We start from the raw sequence: 24,356 nt of genomic DNA on the forward strand, positions 1-24,356 counted from the left end.
TAGTAATAACTAAGTCAGGAAAAGTAAGGTTGGGATAGATAAGAGGACCTCAGTACAGAGTTGGGATTTTTCAAAGTAGGCTATGAAGTCATTGAAAGTTAATTTTTATTTTTATTTTGAGAATTTCCAAGCATCCTCAAAAGTAGAGAAAATAGCATAATATAGTATAAAACAAAGTATATAAAGCTCTACATACAAATCACCCAAATTTAATAATTATCACATTTTGCCACATTGAATCATCTATCCCTTTCTTATTTTGTTTCATCTTTGTCAAAATATCTCAAAGCAATCCCTATCTTTCATGTTGTTTAACACTCCAAACTTCAGTATACCTCCACAGAATACATGACACTAGCTTACAGAATCAAAGTGCCTTTATCATATCTAAAAAAGTTAATGTTTCTTTAGCATCACCTATCTCACACCCAGTCCACAGTCTGTCTAAAACATATCCTTTTAAAGTTTTCTTGAAATAGAGGACATTCCATCCAACAGCTGCAGAATACACATTCTTAAGCATACATGATTCATTCTCCAGGATATATCATATGTCAGCACAAAATAAGTCTTTATATATTTGAGGAGATTAAAATTATGTCAACCATATTTTCTGACCACAATGCTATAAAACTAGAAATTAATTACAAGAAGAAGACTGGAAAATTCACAAGTACATGGGGAAAAAAATATATGATCTTAAACAAATAATGAATCCAAGAAAAAATAAAAAAAGAATTTAAAATAATCTTAAGATGAATAAAAATGGAAACATAGCATATCAAAACTTATAGGATGCAGCAAAAGAAGTTCTAAGAGAGAAATTTATAGCAACAAATGACTATATTAAGAAAAAAGGAAATATATCAAATAGACAACCAAATTTTACACTCCAAGGAACTAGCAAATGAACAAACCAAGCCCAAAATTAGTAGAGGGACAGAAATCACAAAGATAAAGAAATAACAAAGGAAATAATGAAGAAACAAATTAAATACAGACTAAAAAAGGCAGTAGAAAATATCAGTGAAACTAAGGGATGTTTTTTAGAAATAGACAAAACTTCAGTGACACTAAGAAAAACAGATGATTCAAATAAATAAAATCAGAAATGAAAGAGGAGACATTATAACTGAGAGCACAGAAATAAAAAAGGATCTTAAGAAACTAATATGAACAATTGTATGCCAACAAATTAGACAACCTAGAAGAAAAGGATAAAGTCCTAGAAACAAACAACCTACCAAGTTTGAATCATAAAGAAATAGAAAATTGGAACAGACCAATCATTAGTAAGTAGATTGAACCCATCTCCTAGGTAGTCAAAAACCTTCCAACAAAGTAAAGTTCAGGACCACATGGCCTCACTGGTGAATGCTAACAAATATTTAAAGAAAAATTAGTACTAATCCTTCTGAAACTTTCCAAAAAATATGAGAAGAGGAAGCACTTCCAAATTCATTTTACAAGGCCAGCATTACCCTGATACCAAAGCCAGACAAGGATGCTACAAGAAAAAGAAAATTTCAGGCCAGTATCTCTGTTAAACACTGATGCAAAAACCCTCAACAAAATAGCAAACCAAATTCAATAATACATTAAATGGATCATATACTATGATGAAGTTGATTTATTCTAGGGAATGCAAGGATGGTTTGACATATATAAATCAATAAATAAGATATACCACATTAGCAATATGAAGAATAAAAATCATTTGATCACTTGAATAGATGCAGGAAAAGCATTTGACAAAATTCAACATCATTGTATGAAAAAACTTTCAATAAACTAGGTACAAAGGAAGGGCCTCAACATAATAAAGCCCATATATAACAAGCCTACAGCTAACATCATACTTAACTGTGAAAAATTGAAACGTTTTCCTCTAAGATCAGAAACAAGATAAGGCAAGGATGCACAGCCTCACCCTTTTGTTTAATATAGTACTGGAAGTCCTAGCCAGGGCAATTACACAAGAAAAATCAATAAAATGTATCCAAATTAGAAAGGAAGAAATAAAACAGATGACAGATGTTTTACTAAACAGATGACTTGACCAAAAAACTGTTAAAACTAATAAATGAATTCAGCAAAGTTGCAGGATTCAAAAATCAGTATACAAAAATGAGTTGTATTTCTACCCACTAACAATAAACAATCAGAAAAAAACAGTTAAGAAAACAATCCCATTTGCAATAGGATCAACTCAAATAAAATAGTTAGGAATAAATTAACCAGAGAAGTGAAATATCTATACACCAAAAACTATTAAACATTGATGAAAGAAATATCCATGAAACTAAGAGGTGTTTCTTAGAAATTGACAAAACTTCAGTGACACTAAGAAAAAAAGATGATTCAAATAAATAAAATCATATTTTATTTTGAATTCTTTTTCAGGAAGATTGGTGTCTCAGCAGGCCCTTTCTCTGGTTTTTTAGGTATTTTGGACTGAACAAAGTTCTTCTACCTTTTCATGGCAATGGGAGTGGTCGTTGGCAAGTGGTGCATGTGTCAGCTGTGAGAACAAAGTCCCTCCTGCTTGCTGGTTGCCTTGCCCAGCAAGACTTTGTGAGACCTAGTAATATTATAAAGTAATCCAAACATGCATCTAGTTGAATCCTGGGGCTTGATAAGTACCAATATGTATGGAAGGGAATGTGTATTGAGGTGGAAATGTGGAACAGGGGCATCAAAGTCTGCTTGGGCTGCTATAAGAAAAACCTATGGGCTGTGTGGATTAAACAATAAAAATTCATTTTCTCATAGTTCTGGAGGCTAAAAAGTCCAAGTTCAAGGACTTGGAGAGAGAGTGAGCTCTAGTATCTCTTCTTTTTCTTAAAATGGCTCCTGCCCTATTGGGTTAGGGCCCCATCCTTATAGACATACTTAACTTTTATCACCTCCTCACAGGCCCTATATCCAAATACAGTCACAGTGGGGGTTAGGGCTTCAACATACAGATTCGGGGGGGGGACACAAACACTCAGCCCATAACACGGGGTAAGGAGACAGTGGGGTGTATGTAGGTATAGCACTGAAAGGTCTACAATTGCTAAATACTTTGTGTCTTTCATTTATGTAACCTCTAATCTGTTGTCTGTATGGGTTTTTCATTTACATATCACAAAGAGTAATACAGATTATGGAGACTACACTGAAAAACATGAAGACTGAATCTAGTGACAATGAGAAAATAAACAAATTTATATTAGAATGTGGATATTTCACATAAAATATCACCTACATTTACTTGCATAATTACAATAGCATTTTTAGCTATGTATATAAGCATTCTTGCTGGACAAATTAGCATTGAGTTTTTACTAGCTCTCCCAATCTTAGAGCCTGTCTTACTCGTATGATGACCAAATATCACTTCAATTTATGTGAATAATCAAATTAAACTGTAAGCATTTCTGTATGCTAAACTTTGTGATTGCATATGGAGGAAGTAAAAGAGGCTGAATACATGATTCATGCATGGAAGATTAACATTTCAAATGTATTTAACCCTTTATTTCATAAAAACATAGCTTGTAACAACCTTTAAATATTCTAAGAATCAAAATCATATGCAATTAGGAGGATTCTCAAGATGGTGGCATGAGTAGGGTGGTGGAAATCTCCCAAAACCATATATATTTTTAAAATTCCGCAAATACAACTATTCTTGAAAGAGTGACCAGAAGATACAGTATACCAGCCAGGCTATATCTACATCTGCGAGAACTCAATATCTCAGGGAAAGGGTAAGATACAAATCTGTGACCCGGCGGGACCCAAGCACACCCCCAACCAAGTTCAATGGCAGGAGGAAAAGAATCAGAGTGGGGAGGGAGTGAAAGCACAGGACTGCTGAATAACCAGCCCTAGTAATCTGCACCGGGAGCATAGGAACACATTGCATGGTGTACTGGATATAACAGGAAAGGAAAAGCAAAATCTGAGACTAAGACTGCAAACAGATTCCCACAGCCCACTGCCTTGTCTGATGGGATTTGGGAGTGGGAGGTTTCCATAGTTTACTAGATGGGGTCACTGAGGCCCACGAAGACTTGAAGCTCCTAAGAGGCTGAAGCAGCACGCAGACCCAGGGCCTCCGATTCCAGCACAGTTCTTTCTGCTAAACCCACCTCAGCCGAGAGGGGACCACCTGGAGCTTCCTTTAGTGACTACTGGGAAGCAATCCCACTGATCTCTGGGGGAGGAACTTCAACAATTAGCATCTCCTTGGAACCTGAGTCCCGAAAGTCAGCGCCCAACCCCATGGTGGGGGGGGACAGAAATTGCTACCCAGATGGTCTCTTTCCCCCAGGTAATTAAACAGGAGCAAATGGGCTTTACTCAGGAGGGATCCAGATTCCAGCCAGCTCTCTCACCCCACGGCCGGCATCCTGGTCTGAGCCACCATCACCTCTCACCTGATGGCTGCCACAGCTTCCTTGCTGGTCTCCCTGCTGCCACTCCTGCCCTTATAGTCTGTTCTCCACCCAGCAGTCAGTGGCCCTGCAGAAACACAAGGCAGGGCACAGCCCTCCTCCACTCAGAACCCTGCAGTGGTCCCATCCATGCGGCGTGAAGGCCCGAGGCCCTGCATCAGCCTGCAAGTTCCCTCTCAGACCTCACCACCAGCCCTCCCTTCCCCGCTCTGCTCTGGCCCCCTGGCCTCTTTGCTGCTCCTTCCTCCACAGGGCATGCTCCTGCCTCAGGCCTGTGCCACAGCTGCACCCTGAGCCAGGACCTCTCTTCCCAGATGAGGGCATGGCTCCTCCCTCCTCTCTTTAGGTCTCCCAGGAGCCTCCCACCCTGCCCACTTCCTATTTTATTTAGCAACTGTGCCATGCCCCACTCCTCACAGGCCTGCTGCCCCTTTATCCTGCTCTCTTTCTGTTGTTTGCCGCAGCCCATACCACCTAATTCACCACACACCTTATTCATTACCTTCCCTGTTTGCTGCACTCTCTGCCATCCTGCCCCCACTGGAATGTCAGCTCTAGGAGGGCAGGGGTCTTTGTTCTGCTCCCTCATGTATCTCTATCACCTAGAATAGCGCCTAGATGCTAGGAAGGAACTCAGTAAACATTTGCAGAAGCAATCCATGAATCACCACCAGAGAGTGGTTGGATGCAAAGAAGGACTTGCTGACTATGAGAGACTCAAGGCAAGGTTTGAACAGACTTCTAGGGGAGCCACAGCTGGAAAAGAATCAGAGTGGGGAGGGAGTGAAAGCACAGGACTGCTAAATAACCAGCCCTAGTAATCTTCACTGGGAGCACAGGAACACATTGCATGGTGTACTGGATATTACAGGAAAGGAAAAGCAAAATCCGAGACTAAGACTGCAAACAGATTCCCACAGCCCACTGCCCTGAGACAAAAGAAAAGCAGGCACGTTAAAAGTCATAAAGGGACAAGGGCTTAAGAGGTGGACAAAATCATCTTGACACATTCAGCCCAGCAGACTGGGAACTTTAAAGAACTTCAGGCACCCTAACCCACTGGGTGGCAACATGGCTCCAAAGCCCCTCAGGGTGATAAGCAGCCTGCCGTTCATTTCCTCCCATGAGCACTGCAAGCAAACTGGCTGACCTGCCACTGCTGCAGAACAGTGAGGGAACAGTCCTGCCCACAGCAACCACACAGAGGCTTCTCCCTGTGCCCTGCTAACTGGCCCATACCCAGAGGCTGACCTCTGTGCACAGTTGACCAGCACAGACAGTGGACACTGGCATAGAGTCCAGAAGGCACAAAGGGGCTCTGTTCTTACCGTGAACACGCGCTGTTTGCCTGCAACCCCTGCCAGTGCCCTAGGCTATCCTGAGAGGTGTCCCAACCACGGCAGCTCAGGGGATTAACCCAGAGACTGCTCCCTGTGTGCAGTGGCCCAGCACAGGCAGCAGAGACCAGCGCAGAGCCCAGGAACCATGTAGGGGCTCTGTTCTCATGACAGAATACACAACACTGGCCTGTGACACCTGCCAGTAACCTAGGCCATCCTGAGAGCAGTCCTAACCATGGCAGCTCAGGGGATTAACCCAGAGACTGCTCCCTGTGTGCAGTGGCCCAGCACAGGCAGCAGAGACCAGCACAGAGACCAGGAATCACACAGGGGCTCTGTTTTCATGACAGAACACACAACACTCACCTGCGACACCTGCCAGTGACCTAGGCCATACTGAGGGCCACCCTGCCTACAGCAACTCAGGGGATTAACCCAGAGGCTGCTCATTGTGTGCAGTTGACTGGCACAGGCAGTGGAGATGGGCATGGTGACCAGCAAGCAGGAAGGGACTTTGTTCTCACAGCTGACACATGCATCACTCACCAGTGACTAGTCCCATCGCCATAAAAAGGCAGAAGAACCTTGTTCAGTCCAAAATCCCTCAAACACCAGAGAAAGGGCCTGCTGAGACTGAAATCACCAATCTTCCTGAAAAAGAATTCAAAATAAAAGTCATAAGCATGCTGATGGAGCTATAGAGAGAAATGCACGTGCTAAGGGATGAATTCTGAGGGAGATAACAGAAATGAAACAAACAACAGAAGGATTTAAGAGCAGACAGGATGAGGTGGAAGACACTGATAATGGAATAGAAATCAGAGAACATAAATACAGAGAAGCTGAGGCAGAGAGAGATAAAAGGATCTCTAGGAATAAAAGAATATTAAGAAAACAGTGTGACCAATCCAAATGGAACAATATTCACATTATACGGGTACCAGAAGAAGAAGAACAGAGAGAAAAGGGGAAAGTGTCTTTGAAGAAATAAATGCTGAAAACTTCCCCAATTTGGGGAAGGAAACAGTCTCTCAGATGAAGGAAGTTCACAGATCTCCCAACACAAGGGACCCAAGGAGGAAAACACCAAGACATATAATAATTAAAATGGCAAAGATCAAAGACAAGGACAGAGTATTAAAAGCAGCCAGAGAAAGAAAAAAGATCAATTACACAGGAAAACCCAACAGGCTATCATCAGGCTTCTCAACAGAAACCTTACAGGCCAGAAGAAAATGGCATGATATATTCAGTGCAACGAAACAGAAGGGCCTCAAACCAAGAATATTGTATCCAGCAAGATTATCATTTAAATTTGAAGAAGGATTAGACAACTCCCATAAAAGCAAAAGTTGAGGGAATTTACCTCCCACAAACCATCTCTACAGTGTATTTTAAAGGGACTGCTCTAGATGGAAGCACTCCTAAGGCTAAACAGATGTCACCAGAGAAAATAAAATCACAACAAAGAAAGCAGACCAACCAAATACTAACTAAAGGCAAAAAGTAAGATCAGCTATCCACAAAAGCAGTCAAGGGAAACAATAAAGAGTACAGAATAAAACACCTAACATACAAAGAGTGGCGGAGGAAGAAAAAGAAGGGAGAGAAATAAACAATCATCAGACTGTGTTTATAATAGCATAGTAAGTGAGTTAAGTTACACAGATAGTAAAGAGGCTGTCCTTGAACCTTTGTTAACCAGGAATTCAAAGCCTGCAATGGCAATAAGTACATATCTTTCAATAATCACCCTAAATGAAAATGGACTGAATGCACCAATCAAAAGACACAGAGTAATAGAATTGATAAATAAGGAAGACTCATCTATATGTGGCATACAAGAGACTCACTTCAAACTCGAAGACATACACAGACTAAAAGTAAAGGGATGGAAAAAGATATTTCATGTGTTGCAGTACTTGTATCAGACAAAATAGACTTCAAAGCAAAGAAAGTAATGAGAGACAAAGAAGGACACTACATAATGATAAAGGGGTCAATCCACCAAGAGGGCATAACCATTATAAATATCTATGCACCCAACACAGGATAACCTACATATGTGAAATAAATATTAACAGAATTAAAGAAGGAAACAGAATGCAACGCATTCATTTTAGGGAACTTCAATACACCACACACTCCAAAAGACAGATCAGCCAGATGGAAAATAAGTAAGGACACAGAGGCACTGAACAACACATTAGAACATTTGGAACTAACAGACATCTACATAACTCTACACCCCAAAACAACAGGATAATCATTCTTCTCAAGTGCACATGGAACATTTTCCAAAATAGACCACATAATAGGCCACAAAGAGAGCCTCAGTAAATTCAAAAACATTGAAATTGTACCAACCAACTCTCAGATCACAAAGGTATAAAACTAGAAGTAAATTGTACAAAGAAAACAAAAAGGCTCACAAACACATGGAGGCTTAACAACATGCTCCTAAATGGATGAATGAGCAAATTAAAACAGAGATCAGGCAATATATGGAGAAAAATGAAAACAACAGCACAATGCCCCAACTTCTGTGAGACACAGCAAAAGCAGTTCTAAGAGGAAAATATATAGCAATTTGAGCCTATTTAAACAAGGAAGAACAATCCTAAATGAATAGTCTAAAGTCACAATTATTGAAACTGGAAAAAGAAGAACAAATGAGGCCCAAAGACAGCAGAAGGAGGGACATAATAAATATCAGAGAAGATATAAATAAAATTGAGAAGAATAAAGCAATAGAAAAAATTAATGAAACCAAGAGCTGGTTCTTTGAGAAAATAAACAAAATAGATAAACCCCTAGCCAGACTTCTTAAGAAAGAAAGAGAATCTACACACATAAACAATCAGAAATGAGAAAGGAAAAATCATGACAGACACCACAGAAATATAAAGAATTATTAGAGAATACTATGAAAATCTATATGCTAACAAACTGCATAACCTAGAAGAAATGGACAACTTTCTAGAAAAATACAACCTTCCAACACTGATGCAGGAAGAAACAGAAAATCTAAACAGACCAATTATAGCAATGAAATTGAATCTGTAATCAAAACACTACCCAAGAACAATACTCCCAGACCAGATGGATTCACCACTGAATTTTATCAGACATTTAGAGAAGGAATAATACCCATTCTCTTTAAAGTTTTCCAAAAAACAGAAGAGGAGGGAATACTTCCAAACTCATTCTATGAAGCCAGCATCACCCTAATACCAAAACCAGGCAAAGACACCACAAAAAAAGAAAACTACAGACCAATATCCCTGGTGAACATAGCTGCAAAAATATTCAACAAAATATTAGCAAACTGAATTCAAAAATACATCAAGAGGATTATACACCATGATCAAGTGGGATTCATCTTAGGCACGCAAGGATGGTACAACACTTGAAAATCCATCAACATCATTCACCACATCAACAAAAAGAAGGACAAAAACCACATGATCATTTCCATAGATGCTGAAATAGCATTTGACAAAATTCAACATCCATTCATGACAAAAACTGTCAACAAAATGGGTACAGAGTGCAAGTACCTCAATATAATAAAGGCCATATATGACAAACCCACAGCCAACATTATACTTAACAGCAAGAAGCTGAAAGCTTTTCCCCTAAGATCAGGAACAGGACAAGGGTTCCCATTCTCCCCGCTTTTATTCAACATAGTTCTGGAGGTCCTCGCCATGGCAATCAGACAACACAAAGAAATTAAAGGCATACACAGATTGGTAAGGAAGAGGCCAAACTGTCACTGTTTGCAGATGACATGATATTGTACTTAAAGAAACCCTAAAGAATCCACTCCAAAACTAGATCTAATATCTGAATTCAGCAAAGTTGCAGAATACAAAATTAATACACAGAAATCTGTTGCTTTCCTATACACTAACAATGAACTAGCCAAAAGAGAAATCAGGAAAACAATTCCATTCACAATTACATCAAAAAGATAAAATACGCAGGAATAAACCTAACCAAGGAAGTGAAAGACCTATACCCTGAAAACTACAAGACACTCTGTTGAGAATTTTAAGAGGACACTAATAAATGGAAATTCATCCCATGTTCTTGGGTCAGAAGAATTAATATTGTAAAATGGTCATCGTGCCCAAAGCAATATACAGATTTGATGCAATCCCTATCAAAATACCAACAACATTCTTCAATGAACTTGAACAAATAGTTCTAAAATTCACATGGAAGCACAAAAGACCCCAAATAGCCAAAGCAATCCTGAGAAGGAAGAATAAAGCATGGGGATCTTGCTTCCCAAAATCAAGCTCTACTACAAAGCCACAGTAATTAAGAACATTTGGTACTGGCACAAGAACAGACTCACAGACCAGTGGAACAGAATAGAGACTCCAGATATTAACCCAAACATATATGGTCAATTAATACATGATAAAGGAGCCATGGACATACAGTGGGGAAATGACAGCCTCTTCAACCACTGGTGTTGGCAAAACTGGACAGCTACACGTAAGAGAATGAAACTGGATCACTGTCGAACCCCATACACAAAAGTAAATTTGAAATGGATCAAAGACCTGAATGTAAGTCATGAAACCATAAAACTCCTAGAAAAAAACATAGGCAAAAATCTCTTGGACATAAACATGAGTGACTTCTTCATGAACATATCTCCCCGGTCAAGGGAAACAAAAGCAAAAATGAACAAGTGGGACTATATCAAGCTGAAAAGCTTCTGTACAGCAAAGGACACCATCAATAGAACAAAAGGGAACCCTACAGTATGGGAGAATATATTCATAAATGACAGATCCAATAAAGGGTTGACATCCAAAATACATAAAGAGCTCACACACCTCAACAAACAAAAAGCAAATAATCCAATTAAAAAATGAGCAGAGGAGCTGAATAGACAGTTCTCTGAAGAAGAAATTCAGATGGCCAACAGACACATGAAAAGATGCTCCACATCGCTTGTCATCAGAGAAATGCAAATTAAAACCACAATGAGATATCACCTCACACCAGTAATGATCACCACCATCCAAAAGACAAACAACAACAAATGTTGGTGAGGTTGTGGAGAAAGGGGATGGTGGGAATGTAAATTTGCTCAACCATTGTGGAAAGCAGTATGGAGGTTCCTCAAAAAACTAAAAATAGAAATACCATTTAACCCAGGCATTCCACTCCTAGGAATTTACCCCAAGAAAGCAGCAGCCCAGTTTTAAAAAGACAGATGCACCCCTATGTTTATCGCAGCACTATTTACAATAGCGAAGAAATGGAAGCAACCTAAGTGTCCATCAGTCGATGAGTGGATAAAGAAGATATGGTACTTACACACAATGGAATATTATTCAGCCATAAGAAGAAAACAAATCCTACCATTTGCAACAACATGGATGGAGCTAGAGGGTATTATGCTCAGTGAAATAAGCCAGGCGGAGAAAGAGAAGTATCAAATGATTTCACTCATCTGTGGAGTATAAGAACAAAGCAAAAACTGAAGGAACAAAACAGTTGCAGACTCACAGAACCCAAGAATTGATTAAGTTACCAAAGGGAAAGGGACTGGGGAGGATGGGTGGGAAGGGAGGGATAAGGGGGGGAAAGGGGTATTACGATTAGCCCACATAATGTGGTGGGTGGGCACGGGGAAGGCAGTATAACACAGAGAAGACAAGTAGTGATTCTATAGATCTTACTCTGCTGAAGGACAGGGCCTATAATGGGCTATGTCATGGGGACTTGATAATAGGGGGAGTCTAGTAAGTAACCATAATGTTGTTCATGTAATTGTATATCAACGATACCAAAAAAACCCCACAAATAACAAAATAATGTGCAATTAGATATTGTTTACAAAAAGTCACTTACACACAACCATTATCAAAATATCAGGAGCCTGTTATCCATTTTAAGAAATGACTGTGGTTAATTCATCTACAACTGACACTGTAGCAGATGACACAATTGTAAAATGGTATATATCATCCAAGTTTTTAAAGAGATTGTCCAAAGGTGTGTTTGGAGAAAGATGTAGAATAGTGGAAATAAAAGGGCGGAAAGCTTGATTAGGATAGCTCATTTAAGATTAAGATCATTTTCAAAATGTTGGTGTCTCTTTTGAAAACGGTCATTACCAGGTTGTTTGCAGGTGAGGTAGTCCAAGAGGGCTTGTGTATGAAATGCCCAGTGCTCAGAACATGGAAAGGGCTCAGCAACAGTATGGACAATTGTGAGCTCTTGCTGAAGATGCCAGGCCCATGGTAGCCCCTTTGTAAAGTGTCTTTGGTATACAGCCTGTATCCAAATGATCTCATTTCAAATTGGGCCATTGGAAATACCATTTATTCTTTTCCAGCTTCAGATGTTCTTGTTCTGGTAAATCATGTAGAAATAGAAACTACCAACCAAATGGATACTCCATTCACTTTGTAAGTGAGCCTCTCCAGAAAAGGTTTATAGCGTCACTGTATGGCCCACTAATTATTGGCACAAAATGTGGTTCGATGTTATTTTTAGCACTACCATTACATGACCTCTCTTGCTGGGGTGACCAATGCTTTACTCACCCACTTTTAAACCTTGAGCATCCACCCTCACACAGATGTTCAAGGATTCCTGAGGCCAACATTTTGACTTCTCAGACTACCATTCAATGAGATCCTATTAGTGAATTAAGAGCAAATATTACTGGCATGTGCCTAGAATGTAGCTTTGTGGTTTTTTCCCCGTATAAAATTGCAATTCATGTATATTCCTCATGATGTTGATATGATGCTTTAGTTCTTCTAGGTAAAAACAGTCTTCCTGATATTATCTCAAAATGAATTGTGCCATTTTAAGGAATCAGTCCTAGAGGTCTTGCAGTTTATTGTCTGTGTGGACAAAACAGGCAACTATTTAAGTGATGTCATTTCAAGGATTATAAAAATTGTCATTAATTGAATTTCTCCAAATATAAAAAGCACAATTATTTTATCTCCAAATATATCAGTGTGTATTTCATATAAACAAGGGCATTCTCTTACATAACTGCAATGAAACCATGAAATCAGGAAATTAACACTGATACATTATTGCTTTCTAATTCTCAGATCTCATTCACATTTTGCCAAGTATCCCCAAAATGTCCTTAATTGCAAAATGATAGTTTAGAATCATGCATTGCATTTAATTCATCATGTCTCTTGAGTTTCCTTAGTTGGATACAGTTCCTCGGTCTTTCCTTGACTTTCATTACCTTGGGACTTCTGAAGATTACAGGCCAGTTATTTTGTAGAATGTCTCTCAGTTTGAGTTTTTCTGATGTTTCCTCATGATTGGATTCAGGATGTGCATCTTTTACAAGGCTGTGACAGAGATGGTGCTATGTTGCTTTTATTGCATTTTCAAATGGCACATGATTTACACTTGTCTCATTATTGATAGTATCCACTGAAAAGTTACTGATTTTCTGCTTTGTAATTAATTAGTATTTTGTGAGGAACTGCTGTAAGACTATGTAAATACACTGTTCTTCATCAAACTTTCAATTCATTCATTTACTTATATTAGTATGGACTAATATTAGTATAGTATTACGGTTTCTTATTTTATTCAATTAATTACAATCTATTACTATTATTATTTATTTTGATGCCCAAATTTTCCTAGATTTGGCAAGTGGGAACCTCTTTAAGCTGGCTCCTGTGTCCTTTGTCATGCCTGCTTCCTTCCTTTCTGGCACCCTAAGATGTTCCTAAATTATCTTGTACTTACAAGTTCCATATTGGAATCATTCATTTCTCCAAGGAGTCCTGGTTCCTTAAGTGGAAACAGCACTTAGAAACCAAGTTTTGGACATTAGGTGTGCTATTGTTACTGAGGTGCGGCTGATCACAGGTCCTGTCAGTAGGCATATATGCAGGTACATACACACACACCCCTATCTAAATTTATTTCTATGTCTATGTATATTGAAAACTATGAATTTTCACTAATACTTCTAATTCCATTCAACTCCACAAGGCTCATTCTAGTTTTCTCCCTTTCCTTATTTGTAACTTCCTTCTCCCACAGTAAGAAGTCTGGCTTCCATGATTAATATATTTATTCATTTCACCAATTTCTCAGTCTGTAACCAGTTTCCCAGCTCCACTGCTAACTCCTCCCCTGCACCGATCTCTTCATCCCCTACTTGGGCTTTGCACCCCTTACCAAGACACCACTCCATGTGAGCACCCTCCTTGTCCTGCTCAGGCTCTGACTCACCACACTCCACTCCTGCATGGATGCAATTCTCAGGCCTGTCAAGCTCCAAAAACCTTCACTGTGCCTGTTCCCCCACCTGTCCTCAGTGCACAGATAGCCTCTTCATACAAACTGGCCTTCAGAACCCCACAAAAGTAAAAACTTTACGTGGATGCACTTCTCCCTTGCTTAGTGTCTGACACCCAAGGAAGGGCCACTTTCAGGCATGCACACTCTTCTCACCCAACTCAGGCTCTGATATCCTCTAACCCAAAGGTCCTCTTTACCCTACGTGGCCCACAGTGGATCCCCCTACCTTCTTTTGCCACAGTTGGCATGGACCTTGCTCCACCTTACTAGATGGCTATAGGCCTAGCCCAGAGTATGCATTATTCCCAAAAGTATCTTGGGTGAACAATAAACTAAAAGGTCAAATTATGTATAAGTCAACCTGGGAAAGCTTTTTTAGGAGCAGTTTTTTATATGCCCCAAGGGCAAAATCTTGTCTTTTCTCCTCTGCTAGTTATAAAGAATACTGATAGTTCACTGAACATTGCTATTATATGCTTTATAATAGTAAACAACTCAAACAAACCTAAATTTCTTTTAGTAGAGGATTAAATAAATCATGGCATATACATACAGTAAAATATGATGGAGTTCTCAAAAAGAAATGATATATAATACTGACATTGAAAGATATATAAAATAGAGTGTTAAGCAGAAAAAGCAAGGCAGAAAGGGGTATTACAACATGATCTCGTTTGCATAAAAGAAAAAAATATTTGCCCACATATATATGTGCAGAGACAGAGGCATGAAAGAGGCTGCTGTATTAAGATGGGTTATTTTTGAAGGACTTTCATTATTGGCAACTTTTACTTTCAATTTTATACAATTCTGTACCATTAAATTTAAAACAAAATCATGGATTTCTTCTATACTCAGGAGCAAATGAAAGAAACACTCTTTTAAAATAAGTTTCTGCAATTGAAAAGGGCTTAACATGGGTATCAGTATTGATTGCTCTCCCTTTAAACTCCTCAGTATGACATAATGTAATCTCGGAGATGACATGAATGTGTGTTGGAACAGGGGAGATGGAAGGCCAAAGAAGAAAGGAAAAAGAAGTAGTTGACAACTTGGTTTTCCTTCATCTATTCTTAAGCTCTTTCATTTTTCCTTATAATAAGAGACTTGTCTGGTCAGCTGAGTATTCCCACAGTAAATTTAAAACATAACTCTTAGCAAAAGGAAAATGTTGACCCATAGAAGAAAGGACTTAGGTTCTAAGAAATGGTATAGTTGTTGCTGCTCAAAGTAATATTAGTATGTGAGGGATCCAGTTTTATATTTTAGTCCACATTAATTGTACTTGAAAAACAAATACACAATATTGTTATCATTGATAAGTCCTAAATGTATTTTGTAGAAATCTTTTAGAAAACAGCACCTAAAATGGGGACGCATCTATTTCTGGGAAGTAGCTATGTGCATAAAATGGGCCGTGACTGGTGATAGCTCTTTTTTTTTTCTGCCCTGTTCCCCCAGAGTTTACACATTTGATATTCTCCATCTCAATTTAAGGCTACATTATTTTTAAAAAGTGCACACACTGCGCTGTTTCAAAAAATATTTGTGGCAATAGCACCTGTCTGGTCAAGTTCCCCTTTTCTAATTAGCCTTTCCCCATATACGCACCTCTCATCAGTGCTTCTTTAATAAGTACCTCTTTAAGGAGCACTTTAATGATCATTAACAGTTATCTATTTAGGTCTGATTTTTTTGTTATACCATAAGTTTTTCTCTGATTATAAAAATGGATACTGTACATTTTAGAAAATCTTGAAAACACAGAAACATTATGAAGAAGAAAAAAAATCACCTGTTAATTCTACCACTCATAAGATAGCACTGCTAACATTAGTTTGTGTGCTGTTCCATTCTTGTTTTCTATGCCTTTTCTTCCTTTCATTGAAATGATGTATTGTTCCATTTTGCCCTTTACACTTTGCCTTTTAAGGTAACATTTTCCATGTCTTTACAAAAACTCTCCAGAAATATAATTCTTAATGACAGTATTGAATTTTACCATATGCTGTACCATAATTTACTTAACCTTTTCAGCTTTTCCCTATTATAAATCATGCTGTAATAAATATCTTCACATACACAACTTTTTCTCTTTTTTTTGCAATTTAGGTTTTTCTTAGAATCACTTTATAGATATTGGGTGAAGATGAATATTTTCAAGGCTATCGATATATATTGCAAAATTGCATTACAGAAAGGTTGTACTGCTTTATCTATCTAATATGCATGTCAGGTGACATTTTATGATGATCATTCTTAGTGGTATTGTTACAGATACATAATTAACATAATATTACTATCTTGCTTATACAATCAATGCCTTAATAGAGAAACTAATATGCAAGTAATATAAGGCAATATACAGAATGAGAAATATTATTTAATTTTTATTTGACAAAATAATGACATTATTAATACATAGCAGATATCTTTATTATTTCCAGTATGTTAAAGGCATAACATCATTTAAAGAAAATGCATAGTTTTTACTATATATGTAATAATCAAGATTGTGAAATACTCATATCACCAGTGGAGAATAAATTTTTTTTGTTGTTACTCTGGTTTCACAATGTATATTTAAATAAATGGAGTTAAGGTTAATGACTTGACAAAATAAAAATATAGTTGAAATCATGAAAGAAATATACATAGGTAAATATTTTATGCAATTACTGTGTTTTGAGTGGGGTTACATAAATTTGAATTTTTGGATGCTTTCTGCTCCCATTTCTCTCACTTAACTATCCTCTGCTGGATTCCCAAAACTTACTGAGGTATTGAGCAATCTTACCAACTATACTTAATAAAATTATATTTTTAGAATAAATTAAGAGAAATGTGTACTGATGTTCCCTATATATTACATATATGTGCTAGTAAAATAAAATGATCATAGGTTTTATGTTTTAAGTATTGATGTAGAATTTTCATTGGATATAATGAAGTCTCAGTCAAAAAACTTATGAAAACATGAAATAGAAATGCTACTAATGTAGATAATGTCATAATCTTTCAAAATTCTCCAGGATAGAGAAGCTGGATGGGGTAGTAGGGACAATGAGGAAAATATCCAGCTTGATTGTAAATTTACAAACTAAAAACTCTAGAATAATTTGCTCTGTTTGATTAAAGTTATAATTCCATTCCATTGAAATATCATTTTGAAAATGACATGAATTTATTTAATAATAATAATATTTATGTACCACTTAATGTTTGCCAGGCCCTAAGTATTTCATATATTTTAACTCATTTAATCATCACAGCAACCTATGAGATAGGTACTATTGGTCTCCATTTTGCAAATGAAGAAACAAAGGCATGGAGAGGCTAAGTAACTTCACTGAGTTTACTAGCTTAGTAAGTTGGTATCCAGACCCAGACTGGCTCCAGTTCGTTTTCCTAACCACTGTGCTCTACTCTCTCACCTCAGTGCTACTTCTTATGAAAATTTTGAATTAGAGACTTACTGTTATCCTGATCTTAGAAATAACAAATCAGAACTCAGAGATATTAGGTGAATTTCTTTAGATACCATAATTACAACTGTTAATTGAATCCCCTGAAAAGCTACAAAGATCCATTTATCTTTTTTAGAAAGCTAGTTTCCATAAAAGGAGATAATTCTGTAATTCCTAAGGGCTCTAAATGTCTCTCTATTAATTGAGTTTTGTGATGGAAATGAATTATTTGACATCCTGGAGCATCTTCTGTGCTAATTTTAATAGCTGTAGTGACACAATTTCATCTTAAATTTTATTAGTTGACAAAGAAGATATGGAGTTGTATGTATATTTTGTTGATAAAAAATCATAGAAGGGATCATAGAAGTTAAGTGAAAACAGAAAAAGAGTCAGTTAAATTTAAAGGAAAAAAAATAATTGACTTCTCATTTTCAGAATTACCTGGTAAATCCACAGACTAGTCAGCTGCTGTTCTTATAACAACCTTATATTTGTGCCAAGGATATTCTAGGATGGGAAAAAGAGCCAATGATCACATCTCAAGTAATTGTTCCTCCCCTTATGATCTAAAACTTGAAGTAATAGAAATACTACTTTAAAACAATAGCTTCAAAATGTGGTTGGGATCTAGAAGTGAGGCCAAGGCAGTAAGCAGTTAAAATAATGGGGTATTGTGTAGGAGATGCATTATGAAAGTCAGAAATAAACACCAGTGCTTGGGAGGTGGGGAACACAAGTGAGATTGGCTACCAAAAGTCTTGGCACATGGAAACAGAAGTTAGAATATAATAAAAAAATCTTTGAATATAGGAATAAAAAAATGCCAGAATGAGGGTATTGAAGATTTTAAAGTTTAGGAGTTGAGCTGTGGGGATGAGAACTCACTGGCTGTGGATAAGCTACAAAAATCAAGGGTGAAGAATGGAAGATGCAAATAGTCTGGTCATAATGAATTAGCTTCTGTTGGATTAGACCTCTCACTGAAAACAATTGTAAAAATAGGGCAAGCAAACATAAATATATTTAAGAACTATATAACATATATAACTATAAATAAATAAATGTATATGTAATTTAACATATATTAACAACCATACATACTTATACACATGACAAATATATATATTTAACAACTGCTTGAAGGCACTAGAGAACAACCAATAAGGCAGACCGGATTGGCTTCAATCTTTGAAAGAATGAAAGCACTAAGGGTGAGACCCACATTCACCTCAGGTCTCCCCTACCCCCAGAGAAATTTTCAGTTGGCACAAGGGTTAATAGAGCTAAGTTGACAGTACCAATTTCAGTAACCTAGGAGCAGAGATGGGAGTTTGGGAACAAAAGCAGTGGGATTTGAGGCTCTTTACAAAATTCTAGAGAGACAGAAACTATAGAGATGTGAGCTCAAAAATCGATGTACAAATTCCCTTCAAATCATCAGTAATTTCTTAAGAGTGCACACACACAGGAGTTTAAGGAAACTCAGCAGAATAGCAGCAGCACCTAAAGAGCTGAACAGAGATTTTAGCAGCTGCAGAATACTGGGGAGATGGATTAGAATTCAAGCTCTACAAGGTGGAAGGTTCTTGTTAAACATCCCAGGCTTTAAACTGTAAGATCTAGTAAGGACCATGACCTAGGAAAATGGGCAAAACTGTAATAAACCTGAATTTAAAAGCCTAAAACCAAGCCTCAATAGGATTAAAGTGACTCACTGGCATTCTATCTGCCTACGACAAGAAAATTTAAACCTCTTTGGAGAAAAATGATAATCATCCAGAGCCTTTACAATTTTTCTTTCACACTGTCTGAGATTCAATAAGCAATTATGAGGCACATTAAAAAATATCACCAAATACCAAAAACCAGGAGGATCCACAGATGATTCAGATATTGGAGTTACCATACAGGGGCTTTAAATATTATGATTAAAATGTTCAAAAAATATGAAGAGGAAAGAAAGAATTTCACTGGATACTTGTGTTATCTATCTAAAGAATTGAAGGGGAGAACTCAAATGAAAATTCTGGAACTGAAAATATTATATCAAAAATTAGTTCTCTAGGGGTTGCATAGCAATGCACACATAGCAGAACAAAGTTATATTGAATGGGCAAAAGGTTAGTTAAAAATATTAAAGTGGATGAGAAAAAATACAAAAAAATACAGGAAAGAGTATAAGAGACATATGGAACACTCAAAAAAGTCTAATACATGTAATTGGAATTCCAGAAGGAGAAGAGAGACAAAAAGGGACAGAAGCAATATTTATGGAAATACTAACTGAGAATTTTCAAACACTGATAAAAAAAATATCAAATTTCAAATTTAAGAATCCTTATGAATCCCAAGCAGGATAACACACACACACACACACACACACACACACACACACACACACACACACTCAAACTGCTGAAAACCAAAAAAGAGAAAAATTTTAAAGAAGCCGGAGGAGGGAGAAGGACACATATGACTTAAAGGGTAGAGAGTAATGGCTCCCTTTACAGGAACAATAGCAACCAGAAATTAATGCTGAAAAAAAATTTTTAATGCTAATTTTTAAAAAGCCAAAATAGAATTCTATACCCAGCAAAACTATCCTATAAAACATGTGGGTAAAGTAAAAACAGTTTCATGTTAACAAAGCTGAGAGTATTTGTTGTTGATAAACCTGATCTACAGGAAATGATGAAAGGAAATTTTCACACAAAAGTACAATTACCCCAACTGGAACTGTCACACTTCACGAAGGAATGAAGAACATCTGAAAGAAGTAGCTTTGATCCACTTCTGACCAAATTCTCACATCAATGGAATCATTCGGTATAAAATACTAGTTCATAATACATGAAATACTGACAAGAAGTAAGAAATGAATTAGAATTTTGCAACTTAACACCAGGTAGACACTGTCAGTTTAATTTTAACCAGAATAAAATTAAGAAAAAATGGAAGCTGGGCTCTGGAAGTCAGGGGTCAAGAACAGCAGTTGGCATAAAGGAGTCAAGGTTATCACTAATTGTGTCAAGTGTGATAAGAGAAACTGTGGTGATGAGGGCGTCAGAAGCCATGGACAATCATTGTGCTGTAGGTGTTGGGGGTCTACGGAGTCTGTGAGATTAAAGAGTCAGGGTTCACGGCTACCTATTGGGTTGTGGTGGTTGTGTCAAAGGACAGAGGGAGCAGCAGTTGAAACTTGAACGTGGAGGGCCGTTGAGATTCCTAGGCCCCCCAGGCCCCACCCCTCTTGACCAGCCCCGCGCACGCGTTCTCCGTCACCCCGCCCCATCAGGCCCCTCCCCGTCCATCGCCTTGAACGCCTGGGCCGGGCGGCTGAGGCAAACAGCAAGCGAGAAAGCGGCGCAGGGACCCCGCGGGCGGCTGGAGCTTTCTCGGCGCCCGCCTCCGCTCTCTCACCTCCGGTGCTCAGGGTGCCGGCCGGCGCTGCCTCCCGGGAAGATGGCGCTGCACTTCCAGGTCAGTGCGCTCAGCGCTGCGGAGCGCCGCTCTGCCGCCGTGGCACCCGGCGGGACACTGGGGTCTAGAGACTGAGGGTCGAGAACGGCGGCGGAGGCCGCAGGGTCGGGGATCCGCGCCTCGGGACCCCCGCCCCCGGGCACTGGCCTGGGCTGCACACCGCGGGCCCGGGACCGAGGAACAGGCGGCCCGAGCCTGGGGGTAGTGGGTGGAGGGGTAGGGCACAGGCTCGGAGCTCGCCCTTCGCGGGAGGTGCGGATGCTGAGTGCCGGCTCGCAGGAGCTCGCCCTTCCCGGCCCCGCTGCTCGGCACGGAGCGGGGCGTTGGTGGCGCCCAAGCAGATGAGAGCCCAGCCGGGTCAGACCTGCCTTCCCGCCTTCCCGCCGCGTCGCCGACCGCGGCTCCGTGGTCCGCCCCTACTCAGTTGGGAAACAGCTCGAGAAAGGGCCTGGGTCCGTCGAAGGAGTGTGGGCAACAGTTGGACTTTAACTGGCCTGAGCGCGCAGGGGCTGTATCTGTAAGGAGTTGCGAGGGAGGGCTCCGCTGCAGCCCCCTTGGGGGAGGAAACCGGGGCAGGGCGCGCGAGGAGCGCGAAGATAAGGTTCACGTATTCTTGGGCTGCGCTGGCATATACCTCCAGTTATTCATTCCACAAACATTTATAGAGCCCCCCAATGTGTCTAAAGCACTGTGCAAAGTTTTGGGATAAAAGATTACATCGTTTTACCATGTAAATGCCCTCAAATTCTATGTTCTCATAGAATTCACAGATGATTACAGTACATGTGAATAGTATGATGTAATTAATCCCAGAATATCATGAGAACATGGAAGTGGGGCGATAAACCGTGTGTGTGTGTGTGTGTGTGTGTGTGTGTGTGTGTGTGTGTGCTGGGAAGGAGTGAGGCAGAGCTGCTGTGCTTCTCAGACGAGATGTTTGAGCGTTGAGCTTCCATTCATTTATTTATTGAGTTCCTACTTTGCTAGACACTGAAGATAAAGCTCTAGCAAAACTTTATGATTTCTGTTCTCAGGGATCTTGCAGTCTAGTAGGACTTGAAAGAATTGTAGGAGTGCCCTAGGAACTCGGTATAAGGCAAAAGGATATAAGGCAAAAGGACAGGTGAGCCTCGGCACAGAACTGTAGAACATGGCACACTGCAAGAAGTTTGATCCCGCAGGAGCTTAGAGTTCATTATAAAAGGGACGGGAGCTGGGGAGGCTTTGGATGGCAGGAGATGACCCTGGAAGAGTAAGCAATTTCATAATGTGACAGTATATCTAAGTGTCGCATTCTCTTTTAAACTTATTTTAGACTCCCTGTGGTTCCACTGACTCATTTCCTTATTTATTGATTCTTCCGAAGGGTCTTTTCTTTACAAACAGCCACTCTTCTCTCAGGTAATTGACAGCTCCAGGATGTTATGGAGGAAGAGATAGTGAGCCCCACACATTATCTTTGACTCCTTGCCTTTTCTAAAGGTGTCCATGTCAAAATAATGTTATTTATTTCCACTTTAGTAAATATGGCCTCTGGGAAATTTTCACACAGAGAATCTCACAGGGAAGACTTAAGGATTGTAAATAGGTAATCAGTTGTTCATAGTTCAGATGTAAATCTTGAGGGTAAGTTAAAAACTATGGTGGAGTTTGGAACATTTTCAGACTTGAAAAGATGATGCATAATAGTCAATCATCCTGGTAGACTTCTTCATGCTTATGTAGAGTATTAGAAAAATTAGCTGCTAATGCAAAAACTACCTATATTGGTTTCCCAGGAATGTATTCCACAGCAGCTCTGGACAGCTTTAAAGTGGAGTCAGTTAAATAAAAGATCAGACGGTTTTGGAGGTCAGAAAAAAAACTCTCAAACTTCTCAGTTTGAATTCTTTTCAGCACGTGGGGGTATATTATTGCACAGTTAACTTGAGCATTTATTAATAATGATAATCAGTACCGAGTGTTTTGAATTTTCATGTGCTTTTTGTAGATTTTGAGCCCCACAACAAACTTGAGAGGTATGCATATATGTAATATATACATTTTATTCTTGAAGACACTGAGTCTTAGAAGAATTGTGACCTGGCCAAGACTATAGAGTTAGAGTAGTCCTAATAGCTCATAATTCCATATTCTTTCATACCAATATCTTTCTGTCACCTACCCAAAAGGGTAGCTAGTGAAAAATTATGCCATTAAGATGGTGAGTCAATATAAGTTGGTCATGGAGACAGTAGTACAGCATGGAGAATATAGTCAATGATTCTGTAATATCTTTCTACATTGATAGATGGTAACCACACTAGAGTTAGGATTTAATAATATGGGTAACTGTTAAACCACTGTGTTGTATATTTGAAACCAATATAAGATTGTATATCAACAATACTTCAATAAAAAAAAGATGACGAGTAAAGAAGTGAATTTGTGCAAATTGTTGTTAGAGCACTGCCTCACAATCTTTTTCACATCATGGCATACATAAAAAAATGGTAATTGTGTGGCTTATTGACATCAACTGCTCATAGCCAAAAGCCTGGCTGCCTGGAGGACAGACAGATCAATATCCCAGGCAAACATAAAATCCGTTCAAGGCATATGCATTCCGGTTAGGAAGCTGTGAGTTGGGGTACTCTGTCCCATAGAAAATATTGGATCTGGAATATCTGAGAGGAGACAATCCATATTGGGAGGTAGATGGCAGAGTGAGGAAAGATAGTGCTGAGAATAAGTAACATGTAGGCACTTTAGATAAAACAGATTGGCTTTGATGGGAATCAGGAGATAATTTTAGAAAAAATTAGGGACCCATGTGGGGGTCCTTTTTGCTCTGGATTGTTCCAGAATCAGGACTATGGCCATGCTTCATATTACCCAACCAGGTAACCTGATTTGATCTAGATGTGATTGTGGACTATTATATTTGAACACAATGGTAACATGATGAGAAAGGGGTTTGGGAAAGATCATCCTGGAATGATGGACTTGAATGAGAAACTCTAGACAGAAGACCGATATGGTGTTTTATAATTATCAATAACTTTAGAGATTACATACAGTTTATTGTGGATCTGCTGTGTGCCAGGCACTGGATTAAGGTTTATCTTTTCTGTTTTAATCTTCACAATTATTACTACCTGCAATTTCCAAAGTGATGGTAATAAAAGTTAAAAATTTGCTTGAGTTCACTTAAGAAGTAAAGTGGCAGAGTCCAGAGCTTCCACTTTCATACCCAAAGAAGCCCCTGATCCAGGGCACTGAGACCACAGTTAGAAAATATTATTCTATTCTCT

At 38.8% G+C, this 24,356-nt stretch overlaps 1 protein-coding gene and 1 long non-coding RNA gene across 4 annotated transcripts in view; one reads left to right on the forward strand and one right to left on the reverse strand.

The window, feature by feature from the left end:
* LOC140848465 (uncharacterized) overlaps positions 1–21,746 on the reverse strand; it is a 38,471-nt gene extending 16,725 nt beyond the window's left edge. Inside the window, exons 1-2 of the long non-coding RNA XR_012129395.1 lie at positions 21,004–21,746; positions 18,025–18,090 (exon numbers count right to left, since the gene is read on the reverse strand). This is a non-coding gene — a long non-coding RNA (uncharacterized lncRNA). The remainder of the gene's footprint in view (positions 1–18,024; positions 18,091–21,003) is intronic.
* Positions 20,888–24,356, forward strand: part of RANBP17 (RAN binding protein 17) — a 364,604-nt gene continuing 361,135 nt past the window's right edge. For all 3 annotated transcript variants that reach the window (XR_012129393.1, XM_036995225.2, XM_073232144.1), the window contains exon 1: positions 20,888–21,063. Coding sequence is in view for 2 of the 3 variants with exons in the window: in XM_036995225.2 (XP_036851120.1) it covers positions 21,046–21,063 (18 nt within the window). In the remaining variant the exon portion in view is untranslated. The remainder of the gene's footprint in view (positions 21,064–24,356) is intronic.

Source organism: Manis javanica, chromosome 1 (assembly GCF_040802235.1).
Source record: "Manis javanica isolate MJ-LG chromosome 1, MJ_LKY, whole genome shotgun sequence".
Lineage (NCBI taxonomy): Eukaryota > Metazoa > Chordata > Mammalia > Pholidota > Manidae > Manis > Manis javanica.